Source organism: Natator depressus, chromosome 16, assembly GCF_965152275.1.
Source record: "Natator depressus isolate rNatDep1 chromosome 16, rNatDep2.hap1, whole genome shotgun sequence".
Classification (NCBI taxonomy): Eukaryota; Metazoa; Chordata; order Testudines; family Cheloniidae; genus Natator; species Natator depressus.
In genome coordinates, this window is record NC_134249.1 from 22,990,566 (window position 1) to 23,015,995 (window position 25,430).

General features: G+C 42.2%; 1 protein-coding gene across 3 annotated transcripts in view; it reads right to left on the reverse strand.

Moving 5' to 3' along the window:
• Positions 1–22,934: 22,934 nt before the first annotated feature.
• Positions 22,935–25,430, reverse strand: part of STRBP (spermatid perinuclear RNA binding protein) — a 41,229-nt gene continuing 38,733 nt past the window's right edge. For all 3 annotated transcript variants that reach the window (XM_074973747.1, XM_074973746.1, XM_074973745.1), the window contains exon 17: positions 22,935–23,348. In XM_074973747.1, the coding sequence (XP_074829848.1) occupies positions 23,272–23,348 (77 nt within the window). In that variant the 3' untranslated portion in view covers positions 22,935–23,271. The remainder of the gene's footprint in view (positions 23,349–25,430) is intronic.

Below are 25,430 nucleotides of genomic sequence, written 5' to 3' on the forward strand. Positions count from 1 at the left end.
CACCATGATATGTCCTGAGCAGGGGCTGTGGGTACTTTGCCCTACACACTGGCTGGTGCACCTCACTCCTGACCATGAGTAGCTCCTGTTATCCCAGTCCTGAGCCTCTGTCCCAGCTCTTGCAATTTATCTTAGATACCTTAAACCTTAAATTAGAGTGAATGAATGAAGACTAGGCACACCACTTCTGAAAGGTTGCCAACCCCTGAACTAGTGTGATCACAGCCCCATTAAACTATCTGCTTTGGGTATTTATAGAGCACTCTGTGATGAGAGGATCTGGAGCAATGCTGGCATGAAAGGGCCTGTGCTGAGCTTGCCCAGGGACAGAGAATCTCTGGGTCCCAGTAAAGATAAGAGATGACAGCATAGTAACAAGTGGAAAGGTGGTGAGAATTGCAGCCTGCTAGTTATGAAGCAGAAGCCCTTGCTGTGAGAACATGGCATGAGTGTTAAACACCCTACTGCTGATGGGCAGGAGCCTCTGTGTGTGTGATCCAAGGTGAAGGACAAGCTCCAAGTCTCTTGCACAGGTGACTTCAGAAGGCGAAACTAGAATGACTTGTGACCTTGGTGTAGCTGGAAAGGGTGTCTCAGAGGGAAGAGAGAAATCTACTCTCTGGCAAGCGTGAGGCACAGCGAGGAAGGCAGCAATGCAGATTCCTCCCAATTTGTGTCCATAAAAGGGAGGGAGAGAGGTACGCCGGGGTGAGGTGGGGACAGAGAGTGCTGTGCCTGTGGCAGTGTTCAGGACTTGTCCTCTTCAAGCCCCTCTGTCAGGAATACTGATGGTGTAGGTTTGGGAACCTAGACTGCGGGCATGGAAACAGGGTGAGGTGCACTTCTGCACTGTGGAGCCCAATAGCCTTTAAAGGAGGAAGTGGAAATACTGGTATTTAACAACTCTCCTCTCCAGTCCAAAGGGTGGGGGAGGAGGATCAGGGAGGAAGAACAACGGTGGCTACTTATAAAGTACTGTTTTGAGCTTTAAAAGGCAAATCGTGGGGTGATCAAGAGCCACCCATAATTCTGCCCCCCCACAGAGTCCTGTTGGGAGCACAGCATGCCCAGCTGAAAGGACTCTGAATGGATGCTTTCGATGGTGTTTGAAAGGGATGGTGTCAGTGCACATCCGGGCATTCTGGAGGCACTCTGTGTGATGTGACAGCCCTGGTGTGTGTGCGGGGCACTGTGGAAGCCTGTGCTGAGCTCCTCTGAATTATGGATGAGCTTTCTGCTTCTAGCACAGACATGTGCAGCACAAACTGCAGCCCCTAGGCACCTTTGTTGGTTATGGTACTAAAATGTCTCTGAGAAACCGCGAGCTGCTCTGTAGCCTGGCCCCATGTTCTTAATGTGTCTGAAGACTGCAGGCTGCAGATGTTGCTCATATCAGTGATTAGACAGCATGGAAAGAGGTGGCCAGTAATAGCTGTAAAGTTCTGAGACTGCAAAAGCTTCCAACCATTATAATTTCCAGTATGAGGCCCCCCCCAACCCCCACTCCCACCCCGATCTGAATTGGGGTATTTCTCACTAGGCTTCTTTTTCTTCTGAACAGTTTCTGGACTTTCCTATCCGGGGTGTGCAGATTTCTAGCCTAGTTTGTGTTTTAAATGTGGTGTGGATTTTTTTTCTCTTTGTTCAGGTTAATAAAGCAGCCAGTTCATCGTCCTCATCACCCCCATGTAATATACTAAGAAAGAATCAATTCATGCGGTCCAGGATTCCTGGATTAATTCTGCTGTGCTTCCTTTGCAAGACAGATGTCTGTGAATTGTTTTTTTGCTGAGTAGCTCTGTTTTTTTCACCTGCATATAGAACGCACGTTTTTAAGCAAGTGATGGTATAATAGCAACAGAGCTGTGATCTGCCCTCCTCCCTACAGGTCAGCTAGAGAGAGCTGCAAGGTACAGATCCAATTTTAATCATGGGCAGCAGGGAAGGGCTGACTAATCTGTGTGCTTTCCATCTCGAAACACTGTGATCTGTAGGAACAATCTCTCTCTTTTTAACAGGGGTGCAGTGCATCCCTCTGAATTCAGAAGCCAAGGCTTTTGTCAAGTTGAAATGAAATGCTCTTGAATAAGATCAGGCATTGTAGCTGGGGCTGGCAGGCTGAGCTCCTGGGGGTCTCTGCAGGAGCAGCTTTCTGCTGAGATGCTGTCTGGAAATAGAATCCTCAAAGTACAGCTGGGATCAGAGCTTCCTGCAGCTGGCTTTATTTTCTGGGTTTTGAGGCCTTTCATCTAAGCCAGGCAGGAGGATTTGGGAGCAGTTATATTTATAAAGGCTTTAGGAGAAAGAACGCTTTCACACCACCCCCAGTCACAGGGATCCGGTCTCTTTCCTCACCTGGTAAATTTATAATTATTCACGGCCCACGCTGAGCCACCCCAAGCCCCATCTTGGTGAGCTTGGGTCCTGTCACCCCTTGGTTTAGACAGATGCAGGAAGTTGTGTCTCTTTCTCTGTGATGTGGAGGCTCCATACAGAGTGTGAACCAGATTCTTCACAATAACATAACTGACCCAGGGTAATCCTACCCATATGGCTCCAGGTCCCCTCCCATGTGCTCCCCTTACACCCTCTATGAAAATTCAGTAATTGCTCCCAGCCTGCAGTGTCACTACTGTAGGAGTATGTGTTGGATCAGCATTGCAGGTTACCCCGGTCCAGTTCACTTCGGGATTGCCCCTCTACTCACCCCCATATCTGCCCTCCTTCTGCAACATCTACCCTCCTCTCCAAGCAAAAGTCTGTCCAATTAATTAAACCTAAACATAGATGGATTCTCCCCTTTCTCTGAGTGGGGAATCGCTCCCCCCTGTATGCACACAGGGAGCTGAGCAAGCGGCACAGACTCTGGGTTAGGAAGGAGGTAGGTGACCTTCCCCCAAGATCTCGAAAGGGAATCCCCTCCAACAGCTTGTGAAACTTCCTGTTCTCTGCCCAGCCCGCCTGGTTCCTCTTGTCTTCACCTGGGGTGTGGAGGAGTCTTCGATGTTATTGAAAGGGAAACCCACACTGCCTTTAAACAGTGTTATAAATAAAGGGAGGTGTAAGGTGGAGTGAAAACTCATCCAATACCCTGAAGGTGGCAGGGGCTTGAATTTCTTACCGTTGCACACAGGGAGGATCTTGGTGACAAAGGGAAGGGGATGATCTACAGCTCAGTAAATGGGGGGGGGGGGATGAACTCTCTCTCAGGCCTGCAGCGAAGGACTAGTCAGCATTTCAGACCCAGCAACTGAGTGAGGTGAGATTGAGGGGTGAAGCGCTGCCTGAAGGGATCTCTGCTAACCCTCTCACAGCATGGGTAAGCCCCCGCTTGGAGTTGCCGTGAATGGTGAGCCTAGGCAGTGCCTGTATGAACAGTATTATCCAGAAAAGGCCGAGAGTGCTGTAATGGGGTTGAAAAGCTTCCTCTTGGCTACTTAGGTGAATTACACCTGACAGGCGAGTTTGCTCTAGGGTGGGACAATTACAAAGAAAATAGCGGTACAGGTCCCTATGCATTTATGGCGCCTTTGTGTGCTTCCTTGTCTCTTCTGGGAGTGATCCTCAGCCCCGCTTTCCCCTTTGGCTTAGCAAATCTCTTAAACTAGACGAGGAAGGAATGGGCTGGTGCGTGCTGCATGGACGGTGAGTGAACAGGGGCCTTTGTCTGTCCTTAGTGTCTGTGGGGACAGTAAACCACCCACTAGCTCGTTTGACAAGTGCTGTATATTGGCGAGAAAGAGGAGCTCCGCGCTTGGTGAATCGGGCTGCAAAGCTTTAGGGAAGGTCGGGAGCAGAAGTCACCTTATTTGCTGTTGTATAGATCCCTCATTAATAAAGTACGCGGAGGCTGCAGGTCAGCTGTCTCTAGAGTCTCAGCCTGGCTTGTAGATGCGTTGCTCCCTTACTTGTGGAAATGAAGGGCTGGTTTACTGACTGAGGTGCACACAGCTAACACATCAGTTCCTTCTGATTTCTCTGTAATTAAGTGCACACTTCTCCAAGGTGTTGGCACTTGCAGTGGGAGGAAGCTGAGCTCCCTGCTTTCCAGAGAAGATAGAATGCAGCCCTGATGCCTCAGCCTGAATCTTTCGGTTGTTTCAATAGCCACTTCAATAAGTGACGTGACAGTCGCATGTCCAGTTGGGGGCGTGGGAGGGGTGAATGATAGGAGTGTCCGTTCATTGTACAGCTCATCACACATCTTTTGATTTCAAGGTTTGACCGGGCATAGAAGTGTATGTCAGGGCGCTCAGGTACTGCAGGGAGAGACAATGCAAGTGCCTGGAGAGGGAGAGAACAGGAGCCAGAGAAGGGACTAAGGGAGAACATTTTAATTTCTTTTCTATGGCTTCTTATGTTCCAAAGGGTCTATAAATGGCTGCTTCCTGAGCTCTAAGCCAGTGTTTCTCAACCTGTTTGTCTTGACACCTCCCCCCAAGACTTGAAAAGATAGAGGGCTGAAGCCGCCCAGGGCTGACAGCCTGAGCCCATGACCTCCCTAAACTTGTCCTGTGACCCCTCGGAGGGTCAAGACCCCCAGGTTGAGAAACCCTGTGTGACGGTGCCCCCCCATAAGGCTTGATGGAGATATGCTTATGAATGTATATATGACATAACTGGAATATGTTTTATGCTACATATGCATGTAACAACCTCTGTAGAGGTTATGATCTACTGAATCTATTAATCCTATTTGTATGCATGTATCATTTTCGTATTCGAAGTTATGAATATTGGCTATATACTTGTTTGAGTCGGAGTAGGTTTTAGTGAAGCAGTTGGTGAGCTTCCTGAGAAAAGACTATTCTCAGTAAGTGCCCAATCAAGAAGCCCTTAAGCCAACAATGAACTTGGAGATGCCAATCCACATCTGGGCTTTCCCAGGAATGTGGCTTGGCTGGTAAGGAACTCAGTCATGTTTGGACATGTGACTTGCCCAGGTGACTCCAAAACTCCATTTTGTAGCTGGACTTTAGAGACCCCCTCCTCTCTCCTATGCACCCACAAGACAAAGTCTATTTAAACCTCTGGGAAACCCCTACATTTTGTCTTCAGCTGGCTAAAGAGAGAGCCTCTCCACCCCCAAAGATACCTGAAAGAAACTGGAACAAAGGACAGTAACTACAGGGGATGTGAGTGATTGCTGGAACCAAACTAGAAGGAGATTAGTCTGTAAGAGAGAACTTGCTGGAACTGGTGCGGTTTTTATCTGTATTCAGTTTTGTTAGTTACTGTACTAGACATAGACTTGTGTTTTATTTTATTTTGCTTGATAATTCACTTTGTTCTGTCTTTAAAACCACTTAAATCCTACTTTCTGTATTAATTAACCCAGAGTATGTATTAATACTTGGAGGGGGAGGTAAACAGCTGTGCCTATCTCTCTATCAGTGTTAGAGGGCAAACAATTTATGAGTTTACCCTGTATAAGCTTTATACAGGGTAAAATGGATTTATTTAGGGTTTGGACCCCATTGGGAGTTGGGCATCTGAGTGTCAAGGACAGGAACACTTCTGTAAGCTGCTTTCAGTTAAGCCTAGAGCTGTTAGGGGACATGATTCAGAGCTGGGTCTGGGTTTGCAGCAGGCTAGCGTGTCTGGCTCAAACCAGGCAGGGCACTGAAGTCCTAAGCTGACAGGGCAGGAGCAGAAGTAGTCTTGGCACATCAGTTGGCAGCCTCCAAGAGGGTTTCTGTGATCCAACCTGTCACACCCTGCTCTAAGTAAGCTGGGGTATGGGTAGTCAGGTGCCATGTGACTGACCAGGTAGGATGACAGAGCAGGCTCTGACTGAAACAGCTTCCACAGGGCAGATAAAACATCCATGGTATGTTATTCTAACTCAGCAACGCTTTAAAAATGAAGAAGCCTGCAAATTCTCCCTACCCCCACTCTTTTGCCTGTCTATGTTCTATCTTATTAACCCTTCTGAACCCTGTAAAGCTCCTTTTAAAATAGGGGAATAAATATGGATGAATGATTGTCAGCTGGGCTGGTGTAGGAGCACATCGGGGATACGTGATGTTCACTAAGATCTGCAGTGAGCCCAGCTTCTTCCACACACTGGTCACCAACCAGTTGTCTGGCTGTGATCTTTGCACATTGATTTAACACAAATATCTATCAATCATACATCCCCTTTGAAGTAGGAGAGCTTTTCTCTGCCACTACCAGTCCCACATGTAAAACCACACACATACTGCAATTAATTCCTTTCTGCAGCCTGCAACATCCTGTACCTTTGCCCACTTCCACCATATGAGATTCTCTCTCTGCGTCACTTCATTGGCTTCCCTGTAAACAAATAACTTCCTTGACCCCCAGATGCTATCAATGCTGATACACAAAGGACAGTTAAAATAGGGCCCATGGCTAAAGCTCCTGCTCACAGATGTCAGCATCCAGGTGAAGCACAAAGAGGCTAATTTGTAGGTACAGTAGTTAATAATCCTTTCAGAATGCTTCAGTTCAGCTACCACTGACCATCTTCACCCCCCTGCTCCTGTGAATTCCGGTCTTGCAATGTTTGAGAATAAAACTTTTATTTCCGTGAAGTGGTCAGGTGCAATGCAGGCAGGCTGCTGCGGTGCCTTGCGAGTTCCTGAACCTTACAATGGTAGTTCCCTAACTGGCTCCCAGCTTAAATTGGGTGGACAGCTAGCTTCTTGGTTACTGGGAGCCTGCTCTTCTTGTCTCACTACATGGGGAACAGCATTTGGAATGGTAGGATCATTGCCAAGGAATGAGGCTTTCCTTGCTGCAAGAAGGCACAGCCTACACCTTCTGGGAAGAGTGGCTCACTTATTTAGATTGTAGGGCAAGTATGTTGGGGGAAACATGCACACCTCTTGCTCTGGCATAGACTTCTTTACCCCTACGGCATTCCTATGAAATGGGAATTCTATCCCTGCCCAGGCAGGTATTAGTTATACAGGCTTTCCTAATATTTAATCTGAACTTTCCCTGCAGTCTTATTTCTATAAGGACACAGTCGCTTCCCACCAAGCCCTTGTGAGAGGGAGAGTGATAAACGTGAGACATGCTCTAGCAATAACTAGTTACTGTTAGGTATGTGCTCCTCCTGGACATTTACACTGATAAAACCTAAACTTACGTATAATTCTGTCCAGCTATTGCTCTGGCTCATCAGCAAGAACAATGTATTTGAGTGATCATAGCCAGTTTTTCATTAGCTTTATTTGCTCTGCCTTTTTCTCGAAAGCTGCCCTGTGCTTTTCAACGAAGTGTGGCACTGGCACCTGACTGAACAGCCCCCTCTTTCTGGTTAATTCACCTCAGTATAGCACAGGTGGGTTTTTATTTTTGGCAACAGTGTCACATGAAGCCTGTCAGTTTGTCTCAGGCTGAGCCCTGGGTTCCTGTGGTTCTGTTATCAGGGAGGTAATTTTATTTAACTCCAACTCAAATGCAGTTAGATCATGCTGCATTTTAATCCTCTTTCAGGTTGGTAGCCTCTGACTTTGATTGGCAAGCTCCCCACTCAAACCTCTTGAAATGAAAAGGCTGAACAGCAGGATCCAAAGAAAAGATACGGGTTTTCCTGTTAACTTAGCAGGAGGGCAGTGACTTTCCAGCATAGCCATCTCCGTAACATACCTTGAGCCAAACCGAGCCTCTGAAAGGAACTACCTTGCGGATTGTGCTATTAATATATTGCACGAGCATAAGTTTTAAAGTTGTAACCTTAAACACATGAAAAAATACAAACGTTCTCAAAACCTTAATCACAAGGCATAGTTTTGTCTTATATTTCTCTGGACACTGAAGTCAACTGCATGACCTCAGAGGACAGGTACTCGCCCATATCTTAACAGTTTGACTAGTAATTCACAAGGCTCTGTAAAATGGGGGGGGGGGGGTTTACTGTGAGAAACAACTTCTGTACATACCTATTTGAACATTCAACCTGTAGCATTTGTATTATTACCCTCACATCTAAAAATATAAAAAATTCCTTTCTGTACTCAAACACACTGCAACTTTCAAGGTGATTAGTAATGTTCACCTCTGACTACATGTGCAGAAGTCTTTCTACAGTAAAAGCAGTACTTATCACCCTCCATTCAAAACAGAGCAGCCATTTTGGCTTAGCCTTTCCAATAAAAACCTGTTTATCTGTGGTCTGATATTAAACATAGAAAAAAAATCAATTAAGAGGAGAAGGTTGGGCATTTAATGTGAAACTAACTACAGCAGGCACCAGGCTGCCACCCCCAGGAAATGGAGGTACTCCTGTGAGGAGTGTGTTTTTGAGCAGAGTACCTCACCTTAGACCTTCAAAGAAATTTCCCAATTTTTAATAAAAAGTCTAAATATGCAACAGTGTAGCAGGAAATTCCAGCTTGGGGTTTAGGATCCCATCACAGCTACAAACAGCCCCCTCTGCATCTGGCTTTACTGTTTGAGCTTAGTGTGGCCATCCCTAATTCATAAGCCATAAAAGGTGCCCCCTTCCCTGCCAGGAACAGGGTTTTTTTTTTACACATAATTTGTAATAATCTTCAGAGAGCCCCTGTGGCTAGTTTGTGTTGGATTCAGTCACATGCACACAACATAGTGTTGCCTTTGCAAAGGCATTACAGTCCACACTCATTCTGTACCATGCATGTGCTCCCACCCCCAAGGCAAGGAGGCTGCCAGCAGCCTCTGAAAAGCTGTGTCACACCTGTCTGCCCAGACAATGGCCTCACTATTCAAAGGAGACTGGCCTTTTCCTTGTTTTAGTCTCCCACGCTTCATGCTCTAAAAAGCAAAAATAGTTTCCCATTGGAAATTAGACCTACACTACAGTTCAGCAAGGTTTACTAACAGAGTTGGACACACGAATTAGTCACAGCAACACAGATCCTGTTTGCAGAGAGAAGCTTTTTATTGTACTTCATTGGGAGCAAATGAAACATGTGAGCTTTACATACTAAGAATGCAGCAGTGCCAGGTTACATTCAGGGGCAGGTGATACAAGATTACAGTGCAAATATCAGTTAACACACAAACCACACACAGAGAAGCCAGCTGAAATCAAGTAGTGTAGATACAGCATTACAGGTAAGGAGGCAACTTAACATATAAGAGCATTCTATTTACTTTGCTGGTTGCTTTATAGATGCTGTGGGTAAACATACCCTATTTTAAAATTCAGTCTGCAGTTACTCTGCCCCCAAATTAAAACACCATTTGGAGTATTCACATTACATTTTTTACAATATACACAACTAAGGTTATTGCTAAGGTACTTCCTACTTCCAATTACACTATTTACAATGTAATATTCAGGAAAAGTTTCAACATCAGAGTGTCCTTTACATGAACTAGGAGAAATTGTATATTTTGTAATGCATTCTATAATTAAGCCACAGGGATCTCATGTACTTTACTCAGAAGTTTCTCTCTCAGCAATTTCTTTTAATAGAGCAAGTTACTGGAAAAAATAGATGGATTTGTCCAGTGTGTTACCGACACTGTTCATGGATTCAATAGTACAAGTTTAGATCTTTATAATCAATGCTAGATCCAATCTTAGGGTAAAAATAAATGTTCTAGCCTCAGTGCATGAATAAGTGCATCTGTCAGCCAAAGGTCAGATCTCTATGGATGAAAAGGGGAGTTAGAGAATAGATCTTTTGTTTACTATCCTGACCCGCAAAGAAAAACAAAGTCATTGAAGTCTAGAAAGAGAAGTACACAAGTGATTTATAGCATTACATTCTCTGTCTCCAGTATGTGTGCATATTGTTTACACAAAGGCTAAAGGAAGAGAACCGGAACCTCCCTATAAACACTGGAGACTAGCTCCTATCTCAAGGCAAAATAATTCTGTACAGACCTCCATTTGCTGGAGACTGCAACAATGGGGTGGGGTCACAGTGGCACCACCTCCAGAGAGCTCTCCCCCACAAAGCACATTTTCATTTAGTTCAGTTCAGTTCTGAACATGGGCATGGCCAGCCTGAGTCAGTGACTTAGGTTTTGTTATTGTGAACTGGCTTCTGTGCCTCTCTCAGCCATGGATTCTCCAGTGCAACTCACTCCTTAGGAGCAGTGAGTTTAGCAAATGAATTTAAATGAAAAAGCAATCAATACAGAGTTGTCAGATTCCTCTGACATGCAGCTAAATCAAAGAGGTTTCCAAACTAAAATGGAGGGAGAGAGAGAGAAAGTGGGGCCTACCTGAGCATGAAATGCTGGTTTAAAGCTTCCCCTCCATCTTTCTCTTACATCCTGTAAGTAGAGTTGTAATACATTTGACTAAAATCACAACTGGGCTTCCAGAATTTTTCTGACTTCCAAATCCTGAATTTGCTCAGTGTAACTCCTCCAGCTGAGTTTCTGCCTCCTACGTCTTCACCAAAGATCCTGCAGCTTGAATTGTAGCTGACAGTTCATGCCATGCTTTGGACAGTGTAGCCAAGGTTGCTCACCTTGAGACAGCTTGGAGAGCAGGTCTCAAGTTGGGCACCTGAAACATTGGCCACTTTTGAAAATCGTGGTCTCCTTCTCCCAGAAATGCTCTGCTAAGTTAAAAGGCATGAGAGGGAGCCAAGGTACAAACATTTGTCAGTTACTTGGGTGCTTTTGAGAATCCCACCCACTGCCAGTGTCAGAATTCCTGTTTAGAATGTGAATGTTCCTGGGTATCCCAAAATTCTGGTCTAAGTGGAAATCAGATGACTCTTTAGCAAGAAAAAGAAATAAGGGGCCAGAGTTTGGTCTCTGCTTAGATTAGGTGGAATCCATCATCTTCATGCAATAGGAGAATTTGTTGATCCAAGATATCTTCAGTTTGGTCAAATATTGATTAGGGATAGGATCACAAATCTGACACTGTACTTTCAGAAGCAGAAAACACGGAGGCAGCTTCCCCTTTCCTTTCTAGCAGGGCAACAGTTTAAACTTTAAACTATTTGTCCTTAAGGACTGTCATGTTTTCCACTATTTAGTTTTCTAGCCAGGTGTTTAAGGATCTCTCTGTCCCCAACAGGGCAGATAACTAGACAAAACTTGAGAGTTTTTTTCTGTAGCTGTTCAGAATTGCTTTGGCTCTGAGGGCAGATTTACCACCTTAAACATGCATTGCCCACAGTGTGCTCTGTGTGTGCTGTAGCTCCTGCCTTTTACCAATTTAAAATGTTTTTCCCTAGACAATAGATGTCATTAGAAATCTGCACCAGCCTTTATCACCGTGCTCAAATGCACAGAAATAATCACTAGAAAGAGTTGTAACAAACAGTACTCATATTCACTGCTAAATCCCACTTTTTAACAACAGCACAACTCTGAGTACCACCCTGCATTATTTTGCTTTGTGTCACATGCAATAAAGTCTTCCTTCTGGTTGGAAAATAGGAGGCTCCTTGCAAGAAATGTTGAATGAGCAACATACATTGGTTAAATTCTACTTTTTTGAGGTCAGTTTCTAGAATACCCTATCAAGCTGCAAGATTAATGATTGAGAATGCAGGTTTTTCCACATGCAAACAGCATTAGATTAACAGTGCTAGGCTGGCTACCTTTGTCCATTCTGCAGCCCTTCGTGCGGTAATACAGTGTTGCAGGTCTCACCAGCGCTCTGAATTGTGCCTATCATCTTAAGATGCAGTTGCTCTCCACTGCAAAGCTGACACTGTGGGGCCCCGAGTAATTCTGTATGGCTTATGCTTACACAAGCTTGTGCTTTTGAGAACATGGCACAGTGTTCATATGAAATTTCCCTGCATAGTTTAACCAACTAATTCATGGCAATTCTGAGGAGTGAAGCTGAAAATCACTTTGTGCTTTACTCCGTTAATTACGGTATTGTTTTATCTCTAACCTCCTTGTTGAGTTAGGAGAGAATTAGACAGGAATATTTTGACATTCCATTCAATACTGATCTGACGAAGCTATTGTGGTTTTCTCACTACTAGTTATATTGAAAGAGCGTGCCTCTCACCATGCAACTGCAGTTTGTTACAACAGTAACCCCTCTGCTTTACAGCCAGGTTCTATGGCAAGAGTTCAGAGTCTAAGCACAGAGCCCCACTCTTGAGCACTATCTAGATTAACAGGGTTCTGCTGTTAATTCAAAATTTGTCTTCATGGTAACAGTGCACAGAACGCAGTGGGGAATTTGATCTTCTCATTGGATCTCACGCACCAACTTCTGAATTCTTTCCATTCTGTCCCTGTGAGTTCAACCGTAAAGCATGCCTCCAGCTCTATAATCTAATCTGCTGCAATGATGTACCCAGAAGTCTTTAGCCTCACTACCCTGGATATTTTAAAGTGTTGAGTTGAGGCACTGACAAATACTGAGGGCTTGTCTACACTACTGCACGGGGTCGATCTAAGTTATGTAACTTCAGCCATGGTAAGTCGACAGCTGACCCTCTCCCATTGACTCGGCTTGTGCTTCTCGTTCTGGTGGAGTACCAGAATCGACAGGAGAGCGCTCAGCAGTTGATTTATCACGTCTATACTAGACACGATAAATCGATCCCCAGTGGATCGATAGCTGCCTGCTGATCTGGCAGGTAGTGTAGACGAGCCTTGACACATTATACTGGGTGTGAGGGGAGAGGGAAGAGAAATAGTTCTGGTGACAGATACCAGATTTGCAGCCATAGACGCTGAATCCCTTTTTTTACATTTATAGCATTGGCAGTGCAGGCCTCCCTCCAACTTCCTGCTAACATGCCTTACCCCTCAAGGGTGGAGAAGGGAGGTTCAGTGTCCATTTCTGCCACTGGTCCTCTTCCTGCCCTCAGTTCATTCTAATGCTGAACAGGGAACCTGGTGCTTTCGGTAAGTGGATGAGTGTGCAGCTAGAAGCTGCGTCCATCAGAAGTGGTAAGAACTCCAAAGCAACAGAACCATGCTAGAGGGGCAGGGACTAGGGCCCTTTTCTCTCATGTCCACACAGGTTTTGTTTTTTTTTTTTAAAAAGGTCTGACTCATTCCAGCCAGTTTGCAGCTGCTTAGCTCCCTTTAGAAGTGGTTGGGTTTGCATCTTCCTGCAGACACATCAGCCCAGCTGTTTTCACACACACCCACTTCTAGCCCACCAATCATGAAACATCTGAGTGTTCTTAACCTTCACCACAACATACAGGGGATTGCACCTTTAACAATCAAATTGCCACAGGCATTTAGGTTGGGTAGATAATGGGATATGTGGCTCTGCAGTTATTACATATTTCAGATGCCTTGTTTCTTACAAATCTTGTTGATAATTCAGCCATTAATAATAAGGTGGCTCAGAATTCCATGGCTGAGGAAAGGCCTTCAGACTTTGCCAATTTTTCTGCAGACTCCTTTTAGACTATTCATTTAATTTTTTTAAAAATATACTTAAATAACCATTAAATTACCCTCCCTATGCCTCACAATATATGGTACTAAAATGTAAAGAGCAGGACACCAAATACAATAGGATAAAACAATCCAAAATAGATTTTGGGCGTGGAGATTCCTATTTATTTCGTGTAATCATTCAATTCCTGTTAGACTCTCAAGCTAAAGATTTTATCTGAATATTTCATGCAGTCACTGAATTTAAACTTCTGCTGAGATGAACTGGGCTCTTAGAGCTGATGCAGCTACATTTTGCAAAACACTGCACAGTGTCACATAGCAATAGACAGCACCAACTCTCTTAGCAAAAAGCCCCAGATCATAGGGATGGACATTCTTGACCTTCACACCTGCTTTTGCTTTCCACTAAGAATCAGTTACAAAGTGAACCACCTACCTGTATGCTGAGGTGCTCCTGTTCCAGTGCTTGGGGGGAAAAAAAGAGGGGTTTCATGGCCATTAATGAAACTATGCACTGAGCTGAGATATACCAAGGTATGAAGCATTAACAGGTGTGGATAAGTAGTAGAACAATGGCAGAGAACATTCCTGATCAGATTTCTGTCCTATGCCAACACGCAGTGTCAATTAACTTACCAGACTCGATGGTTACCATCCAAAATGTGATCTGTCAAGAAACTAAGGATGAAAACAGATGCTACAATCCTTGGGCGTGGATTTCCGTGTGGCTGACAGCAAGAGTTTCTCCTGAGAAATGCTCTGAAATGGCTATAATAAAATTTCCACTTTATTACAGAGATCAGTTTCACAACAAACTAGATTTGCTAAAAGAGCAGAAAAATGAAATCACTGGGCAGTTAAGACAAGCCGTCTGCACCCATTAGAGATAGTAAACATGTTTTTTCAAGAGATTTATTCAGTGATGAGATTAAAGAAGGATAGGTGCCCTCTGAATACTAAAACTGCTGCTACTGGATTTTTAAGGCAAAAGGACTGCACATATCAACAGTCTTCATTTGAGTCTGGAAGGTAGGTAGTTTTCAATCTCCTGATGTCAGAGACACAGGTCCTCCCCTGCCTGGAAACACCAACACTTACCTTGTGTTTACAAATCATCATGTATCCAAGAAAGTCAGTATTTTTTGCTTTTAAGCGACACTGCCCTTGAGCTGTTTAGCTCAGCCACACACACTGGATTTCTCTGCATGAGCTGCCTCTGAGACCTCATTGGAACCAGTCTGAAATATTAGGGTTTCTTTCCTCAACAGAAGAAGCCTGATTAATCTGAATTTAGTGCAGGCTGCTATCTAGCAGAATTCCAAGCTGCCACAGAAACAATCTCACCCTTCCGTTATGGGTACATGGAGGCAAAGGGTAACTATTAAGCCAGTGCCCCAGAGAGGAAAGATCACTTTTGCTAGAGAGCGGTCAACAAGGACTCCAGATACCGCTTGAGGACTAAGTTTGAATCCTGTGACATATCCCCTCAGTGCCTGAAGTTAAAGAGACAAAGAGGGAGGTAATATCTTTTATTGGACCAATTTCTGTCGGTGAGAGAGACGAGCTTTCGTGCTTACACATACCTCGTCTTCAGGTCTGGGAAACTAATTGAAAGTGTCACTGCCTGAAGTGAAGTAGCAGACATTCTGGAGAAGTTCCTCCAGACTTGAACGCTCCATAAGCAATACAAGTAGGTGGAGCATATGTTCACGCTCCCTCCACATCAGGGGAGTTGTGAATGAGAAGATACAATGACAGCTGCAGAACTTGGTCCCGTACGTTGTCCCCTTTGTCCGTAGGAATTGCCAGACTGGATCAGATCAGTACTCCATCTAGTCTCAGGTGTGGCCACCACCACTTCAGAACAGCCAGCCCATAGGGAAGGGTTTCTTCCTAGCCCATTTGGAAATCTCTTTGTGCTAGTGCCCTGTTCTTCTGTCCTGCCCAAGAGGGGAATTGTGGTCAATGAATTTTTCACTCAGTGGTTGCTGGGGAAAACCGCAGACTCAGAGTGGTTTTTTTGTGTGTTATAGGCCTTTACCTAACTAAGATCCTCCTGTGGTTAGAGAATATAACCTTTTTATGAGTAAGACACTTTACAGATCACCCTTCTGCTAGAAGGCAAGTGCAAGGATCCCTTTTCTCTCCACAGCGTGAAGACAGCTGAGCTGGGTATCTGCGTGCGATGGGAGCAATAGTCACCACTGCCTGAATGATAAATTAAAATTCTCCATCAAAATTCACCATTTTCTTAAAGCTTTTCAAAAGGTTAATTCAAGGCCATTAGAATGTGATGCCAGAAAGTGCCTACAAACCTCCTGCTGTAAAGATTCCACAGCTTAAAAAACCCCATTCCGTTATTTACTGGGATGTTGAAATAGATTGCTCCTCCCAAGCTCCTTGACAGAGAATCTCATAAAAGCAAAAGGTATTTAACTCCAGTGCAACTCTTGGCAGCAGGACTGACAGAACATTAAATGGGAGCCATCCTGATTGCTGGAATCATGTAATTAACTCCTGCTGGCTGCATGACAGCAAATTAGACAAATTAGGAACCACCTCCACAGGCGCTAAATTGCCTTTTTTTTGTGCAGGCTGGATTGTGTACTCCGTCCGACAGGAACCACTTGCAGCAAGAAGCTGCATGCTACACAGTCGCTGCAGGTACACAGGAGGCACTCTCCATCTGAGCAGCACAATGCCCAGGAATAAGGTTGCCCTGTTCCAAATACTGAATGCATGTTAAAGAAGAACACAGATAGCTAGAACTGGCACAGAGATGATGTAATGGCAGGATGCACAACTCTTCTGTTAGCTAAGAGAATGGCCCTTTACAGCTGTTTATACTGCTGTTGGACACAAGCAGTTTAGCTCAGTGATGGGGTGGGACCTACACCTCAAAAGGCACAGGCAGCTTTTAAAAAATATATATATCCCCAGCACGTACAACAGGGTTAACATAAGATGACTGACAGACAACAGCTGCCCTTCAAACTAAGCCAAGGCCCTTAAAACATCCTCTCAGAAAGCGCCTGACTGAACAAATCTCTGGTGGTTGGGGAAGCAAGTCACAGAGTCCTTCAAATACCCTACATCACAGACATGAACCCAAGCACTGCTACTGACCTCACCCACGAGCAGGGAATATGATGAAAAAGGTAGAGACTTTAAGGTATCCAGGATCTAAACCATACAGAGCTTTATAGATCCAGACCAAATAGACAAATGCTAGGAATTACACCTGGAAATGAAGTGGAAGCCTGTTTGTTCTCTGGAGCATAGATGTGACATACCGCAAAGCTTCTGTATGGCTTTCAGACACACTTTCAGGTCACCGGCCGACCACCAAGCCAGTACCACGTTCTGTTCTCCCTTTCCTGGGGTTAAATGTCTTTTTGGGGACATATGGAGAAGACAGTAAACTGTAGACTGAGTCAGTAGTGTCTTAACTGATCACCATCCTGTATGGAGGTGCAGCAAAAGGCAGGCTAATGCTATTATACCAAAGGAATATCCCAGAGGGAATTATTTCTACCCATATCTTAACCTCTCTCTTTCTGTAGGAGTTGTCACTTATTCTCTAATTCAGTCAAGAATCTACCCAATGTCCAAATTGCCCAGTAATCCTGCCAGAGTCAGTGTCAGTCCCACCCATCTCCAATCTAGAGAACATGCTAATGGGCCAGTCAATTATCTGGGGGATTTGGTATCTTAATCTCTTGGTGCTAGGAGTAATTTCTAAAGCACACATTAGAATCAAATCAACTAGCTCCAGGGGTTAATGAAGGAAGGGAACACACCAAACTCTGTATCTCCTTGTCCGTCACTAATTGAAAGGGACTTCCTCAGAACTCTGAGCCAGAAGTCCAAGCTACAAAATAACAGTGTTTCTCCCTTGTTCTTAAAGATCCAACAGAATACACATAGCAGCTATAAAGTAAAGCTTATAGAGTCAACTTTGCATCTAGGCCTGTTTAAATGCATTCCAAGCTATGAAACTCAGCAACATTAGAATTGCAGGCTAAAGGCAATGTATACCCCTCTCCTCTGCTGACTTACCTGTGATTTAAACACCGTGCAGATATGGCTACAGAAGAGAGCACTTTCTACTTCCCCTTGCAGACTACTGCCTGTCCCAAGTGCACGTCAGGTAGATGCAACCCGTGCTAGTGGTCAAGAGTGACCTGACATTCCAACTAGTTTAAGAACTGTGAATGAGAGTCTAAAAGAAAATTTTCAGAAGTGCCTATGTGACTTCGGCTCCTAAGTCCCATTTTCAGAAGTAACGTAGGAGCCTACGTCTCAATGAAAATCAGTGGGACTTAGGATCTTTGGTCACTTAGGCACTTTTGAAAGTTTTACTTTAAGTTCCGCTGACTTTCAGTGAGAAGTAGGCTCCTAAGTGGTGAACATTTCAGAAGGGCATCAGTGGAACCGAATAAGGGACTGAAGCAATTAAATGGGGGTAACTATGGACAAATAAGGAAATTCAGGCTTAACTGTTTTGTTGAAGAGCAGTCAATAAATGGAATAAACTGCCAAATAAAGGCCATTTAATATCAAACTCTCTCAATGAGTGAGAAGCAGCCAGGCATTTTATTAAATCAGTACCTGACCTGGACAGTGCCTATCACCACCTGAGCTATTCAGAGGAAACCTGAAGAGCAGTTAATTATAATATACCTTACCTCTGATGTGAAATGTATAAAACATTCCTCCTCCAAAGCCTAACAGAGCAGCCTGCTATTGCTGCCCATTCTCAATAGAAGACTAAGCAATCCTCTGCTAGTGAAAGATTCAGACCTTGTCTTTAATAGGGTCTCAGGGGAAGGAGTCCCAAATTTGAGCCTAAAGATAACTGTCGATCCAAATCTGCACTATGCAATAACTGTGTGAGCATTTTACAGCATTTCAACAGCTCACTGATTGCACCCACAATGTAGTTAGATGTTCAAGTGCTATAATGTACAACTTGCTTGCAAAATTGAGTCTGAAGTTTTTTCTAGGTGCAAAATTAGATGCCACTTGTCAAACCAGGCTCTCCCATTGACATTGGTTGAGTTTATAGTTAGCAATTTGTGCAGTAACAGACTATTAATTCTATCCAGATCTTTGCTGGACTGAGTTACTAAGGGTAATCTATACCTAAGATTACATTTTCTGAAATTATGATTTTTTCAGTTGATAAATAAATGCATTTAATTTACATAGTGTGGTGACTTACCTGCTTACTACAAAAAATACTGTACTCTGAGCCTGGTTTACCACTACATTATTCAATGTGCTTACCAGTTTTACAGCAGTAGAATAGTGGTAAATCAAGTCTTTTGTACCTTTCACGTCTGTGTATTAAGAGTGACTATGGGGCCAATATTATTCTGCATTTAAAAGCCACATTCTAAGTACCATTTTTATATGAAAAGAGTTCTCAGCAACTTTATATTACAATGACAGTACATTGCTATAATATGCAAGAGTATGTAAAACAAATTTTAAAATGACTATTTAAAAAAAATTTATACACATCACATACACTTAGGCCTCAATCCAGAATCATTTTAATCCAAGTAAATTTTTGTAAGGTAAACTTAAAATACAGAATTACTTATTAATGGTTCTGTCTTAATTCCTAGTTTTACAAAACCATGACCAAGCAATTTATTCATGCTGAGTTAATCACCATCACCCCCCCAACCTCCCTTTATGAATTAATTTGGCCTAATGTAATTTGGTCTCCGCACATTTTAACTTCATATTCTAAATATTACCAAAGCTTTTCCTCCTTCCTTTGGAGATTAGCATTAATAGTTTTGGGAAAAGATTACTTTCTTATTAATTAGACAATATCATGTAGTCAACAGTACATTTCTATTCTGTACACCTATAGAAAGCCATGTTTATGTACAGCTTTATGTACAAATCATGTTGGTTAGCAGACATTTTGGCTTTGGTACACAGCTAAATTTTTCCACTAGAAAGGAAAGAATGCAGTGCTTGATACTCAAGAGTATCAATATGATTAACTTTTCAGACTACACAAGAAGAGATGTTTGGAGCAGAATGATTTACTGGTAAGACTAATGGATTCCTTTTTTCTTATAAACTAATATCTTTTAACATCAATAGTTTTTTATCTTAAACTAAAAGAATTTCAGTGGCCTTTAAAAAACACAAAAGATTGGAAATAAGACCAGTTGATTTTTTTCCTTAAACAATTAAGATTTTGAAATTAAATAAAGGCATAATAAAAGCTCATGTCATATATATGATTCATCACATGTATACGGGAGTTGAAAAACAGTAATTAACATATTCTTCAAGCTGAGAATAAAAATTCTTACCTTTTATACCATGATCTCTGCTTACAGTCATTACATTTCAGCTTATTTTATACAAGTGCATATGGCTACGAAGATCCGGAGAGAATGAGAATAAAGTGATATTAACCTGCTGAAAACTGTTTAAAAGTCTTATCCTGCAATATATAGAGGTTCCAACACCATTTAAATAAAAGACTTTCATACAGAGGCATCTGTGACTTCAGTTAATAATCCAGATAACTGATTCAACACCTCAAACATTAACCCAAACAGTTTAACGAAAAACAAACAAAACAAAAAAGTGAACTTAGAACAGCGAATTTTTTCTGAAATTTGCCAGATTCTAGAATGTCAGTTATTTTATAAGGATTTTAGGGAAAAAAATATTCATTTCAGAAGTGAAATGACCTAATCCTTCCACCGTTTCACCATATTATTGTGAGGCATGGTTGAGACACATTAGTTCAGTTATACTTGGGAGAAAAGGTGGAATGTTTGCTGCCTTTTATGTCTTCTGGCATGTAGCAGCTCTGGGTTCAAGAATGGCCACTGTAAGCCGTGGTGGCAGTTTCTAGGTGAACTTTGATACTAAAGAGCTGAGCACAATTGTTCAGTTAAAATTCTGATTTAAGTGGTGAAAGCTAAGGCGGAGTTAACTGATTAAACTGGGAGCCCCACCAATTTTTAATGAAGTCCAAGTTTTATACATTGGTCTCTTCTTTCTGGCATGAAGAAATAACCAAGAGACATGTGTGCACATTTATTGCTATGTATCCCAAAGAAGGACTGTGGCTTGCAATAAGTATTGCTTTTATTTAAAAGGATCTGAGTTCAGGGAAAATATCTTTTCAAAAAGGAAAAGCTCAGAGTTCCATATTTGAAGCTGAGACCCCCTCAAAACGAGTCACGTTTGTTCTTGCTTTTAAGACATCTACAATAGCCATTTCGAGCCAGACAACCTGATGGTTCTAGAAGTCAGAGAAGAAATCTTGAGGGCTCAAGTGTACAATAAAAGGTGCGATGCTGAGAGGCTGGCAATAGGGACTGTCAATGAAAAAACCACCTACAGTGGAGAAAAGAGCAGAGAAGCAAAAACTTCATGTTAATTTCAAAGGGATTGGCTGAAGCTAAAGCTCCATTTAAATTTCTCTGCTCCTTCAGCTGTAAGTGGAATTTTCATTGTAAAAGGGACACAAGTGGGCACTTTTAAAACTATCAAAACATCTAAACTTCCAAGGTGATCACTTTTTAAACAAAGAACCGACCGCTCATTCATATTTTCAGTAAAGCAGAGAAATGTAAAATATGCAGCAACGGGGCAAGTTTACAATGTGGTTAGTAACTCCCAACAAATGACAAAAAATGAAAAAATGACTTCATATAAATCATCTGAAATGACGGCCATCATGTTGGAAAAGAGCATAGCTCCCTCTGTTTAATGAGCTGGGGAGGAATAAGTTATTGGGCAAGTAAATTTTCAATAAATAAATATTTTCAGAACAAATTGTAGTTTAAAATTTAAAGTCTCAGAAATTCATGGATTAAAAAAACAAAAACAAAACAAAACAAAAACTTTATCATTAGCAGTTGCCAATCAAGAACACCCCAAAAAAGACAGGGATCTTTTAATGAATATTGTATTACCCAAAAATGGGCTCTCATCAGCCATGCTTTTTCTGCTCCGTGATGGCTCCCTTTCATCCATAGGCCAGCAAAACAAGTCAATGATTTATCAGCACTACTCAATTTGAAGGTACCCCCATCCCTGCCGTTTATCTCTCAGTGCTAATTCAAGGGATGCTAATGTCAGACTCACTGCTACTGTCAATAAAGGCTACATACTTTATTAAAGTACCACCACCACCAAATGAAAGCAAGAGCTACAGCAGGAAGAGAAACGTTTATGAAAAGATTTAAGCTCATTCCTAAGCACAAATGCTTGGTTGAAGAACAGCTGCTGTAGTTAATTCCAAGGAAAGCAGCTTGTTATACACTTCACCCCCTTATCATGCTGTTCTATAGTTACTCTCCCTGCTATGAGAAACATACGTTGCGTTAAGCCCCATTCTTACCGCGTCATTTAAAAAAAACCCACCCTCCCCCAAGAATAGAGTCTGAAAGAGAGCAGAGTGTATAAAGGCATCTTCAATACAGCACAAAACATAACAAACCTACTGAAAAGGAACTGGTGACCTCTGAATGGGGAAGTGCAACCAACAATGCCGCTTATTTTGTGGGGGTGATACCTTAATAAAAAGCACTTTATTCCTTCGTCTTAGAGTCCAAAGCACAACAGCTTTATACACAAGCCTGGAAATATCCTGGCGACAGTACGGAGCATGTCCTCTGCTCTATGCTCTCAGAGGGCGCATGCAGTCCTCACATTATAGATGTCGCCTTACTTGGGCACCAACTCGTATCAAAAAATGAATACTGGCCTATGGCTGAAATGTGTCACTTTTCACAGCAGCACTCAACAAGAACTGGGACCATTAAATAGCAAGTTTTCATGGGGACCTTGTTGCTGCTTTAGATTCTTATAATTGTAAGGGGAAAAGGAGAACCCTTTTTTTAATTAGAGACTGACCACTGAAATAACTGTAAAAATGCTACATGGAAAATCAAGGGTGGGCAGACAATCTTACAGAGTGAAGAAGGCCACAAGAACAAGTGCAATTTATTCTTTTTGGGGGGGATGTGGGGGGCACTGTAGAAACATCTTTGGAACACCAAAGAATTTAAGCATAACGTTATGATTGTCCTTTCTCTGGGCAATACAGACTTAACTATGTATTCCTCCAATTACAAAACAAAAGTCTTTGCATGGAAATTTCCCTTGTTTAACACAGGTTTCACAAAATATAACTGAATACAAAGAGACCAACTAGTGTTAATAATTCCCTTTGTTTTCTTTTTCAGCATTTTGCATACAAATGAAGAGGCTTCTTGGAAAACGAAGACAGGGTCTACGTTACTGAGCCTTATGATATGCTAATTTCCTTGGTTTTAAAGATGCTAAGGGAATCCTTTCAAGGTACTGATGCTAAGATATATCAAAAATAATAAGCTAAGACAATACTTAAACCCATATTTTACTAGCTTTATTCACCTTAATATTTTCAAAGTTAAATTTTAATTGAGAAGTTTCTATTGTGTTACTGGTTTGTTTTTTTTAAAATAACTACACTCTGACTTAAGTAGTCCTACAACAAATACAGGCCATTAACTGAGTTTCTGTATGACTGCATTAGGAAACAGGCAGTACTCTGTGTTACGACAAAACAGTTTATTTGTGATCAGTGTTTTATATTCTATACATCCTTCACAAATTTAATTTTACATAATCGGATACTTCATTTAAAACGTAAGGTTTAAGCTTCTAGTTCTTCCCTATAACAGAAGGCTGGTATAAGTTATTTGAAAATGAGGTAACATTTCACAGAACATTTTTTTTTTCAAGTTTTAGAGAACTAAATTTGCATTTTGTTAAAATCAAAAAGTAGGAAAAGATGTTTCTTTACAAATGACTTTGCTCAAGTATGTGTTCAAAGAAAACAGGATAAAAAGGCTTTTTTTCTTCTAACATTCTGTACTGTACTGTGTTGTTCAATCAATAGGAATTAGCTTCTGCCATTTGCTAAAAGAATGAGTAGTGGGGAACAGGATATGTTGGGAATTTCATAACTGGTAACAGAACCATTCTCTTGGGTATACCTACAGAGAGAAGAAACGGAGAGGACTCCAAATAAGTTCAATGATCCAATAAAGTCAAGTAAAAGCTTACAGTAATGTTCTCATTAACCCTTTCCAGATGAGTCAGTCAATGAGTTTTGAGGACATTGAACCCCATAAGCAAAACATTTCAACATTTTGTAATGCTTTAAACAGGAGTTTTAATATAACATATTAGATTTTATCATCATTCTGATGTTTATTAATTTAGCATGAGCAATATGTTCCAGAAGTAGTCACTACTATGTTACACTGAACCAGACTGGATTTGGAAAGTTAATTTACATTCTTGTGAAGATAGTGGGGATAATCTATCTTGTTCAGTGTCCTGAAGTAATTCGACAGGCCAGCTACAACTCCAAAGATTTGAGACAGTAAATGCTGCTGTGCATAACCGGACGTTCTTTAAAAAGTGGCACAGCACAGGTTTGACAAACCTCCCTTTGTATCTGTCCAACCCAGGCACTGATAACTCATTCAAGTTCTATATCCATTTAGACTTTCTGCATTTATTCATATTGTACTGAAGTGGCAAATCTGGAAAGATTAATATCTGCCTAATCTCAGAATTATTATAGCGTTCTTGTGGCCTCACAAACTTCTGCATACTTAAATACTTTTTTTAAAATGGTTCCTATTTAAATTCTAATATTTAACCTACATATCCATTTAGAAATCACAAAGCAGCAACAGCAGGTATTCCAGAGCACCAGATGATCAGAGTGAAACTTCCCAACATGCAACAGCTTACAAAGGCAAAGAGACATATTTACCTTACAGCCAGAAAAGCATTATTTCAGTACTTTGCATCACAATAAGACATTAAAACAGAAAAACTCTTTATGCGAAAAATGGGGGCAGCAGATTTCACAAGACTTTGAAGTCAGCGATATGCCACACGTAAATATCTAAGCGATTACAATTCAGGCTCCAACACAGATGTCATGAGAAGATGGAGGGGAAGGAAAAAAAAAAACCAAGAGAAAAAAGGATTGTAGGTAAAACTCCCAGCCCCGCTGAAGTCAATGAGAGTTTTACCACTTACTTCAGTGGGGCCAGGACTTCACCCCATAATCTTATATATAACCTATCCGCCAATCAGAGATACCGATAGTCAAGCATCAGCCATCTTAGACCATCCCAGGGTCATATTCAATACCCACTTCTTAATGTTTCATACAAAGTTGAAGGGTACAAAAGGGATTGTTAAAAAAAAAGCCACTGATGAAACAGGTCCTAAACTAAATATGTTAATTTCCTGCTGGGTGAGCGGGTAGAGGTTCCCTTTGTTATTAGTAACAGCGCAAGAAAGATAATCAAGAATACAGAATATGCTTCATGGGAAATGCTAGTATCACCTGCTGCAATGTGAAAACAGATGGCCAATTCGTATCTTTCTACGAAGATAAGAAAAGCTGCTTTAAATCAGAGGAAATTCCTTATCTGAGTAAAGGCACCTCACTGGCCAATTCCCTTGCCCTGCTCCACAGAAGGAAGCACAGAACAGTAGCAGCTAGTCCTGCGTGGCAGATACTCCTAGACACCACCAATACTAGGGCCGTAGCAGTTTCATCGTCAGGGACAGCAGAAGAGGCTATAGCTGTATTTATAGCGTGCATCACAGAATGGTGACAGTTCCTTCCCAAGGTGTAGAAATCAAGTGACCCAGTTCCACAATATTTCCCTGGTCAGATAAGGTTTCTACACCTGTCGTGTTATCAGGTGGAGTTACTGTTAGCCACCAATTTCATTCAGATTCGATATGGAAGCAAGCATTAGGAAAATAACGCAGCACAGGAATGGCTGGTTCAGTGAGGATTAGGTTTCCCCTTTGAAAAATAAGAAAAGGCTGCTGGAGCTTACTCAGGTGGTTTTGCCATTTGAGAGCTACAGAATTTTACCCCGTTAGAGAAGACGGGTTCTGTACACACAGAAGATCAGAACTGGTTCTGAGAGACAGCGCCTTGCTTTACTCTCGCGTGTCGGAACATATCACTGACTCCAAACTGATTTGCCCCCATTGCCACATAAACCTCATTCAAAGTAACCAAAAGGCCAGTTGGA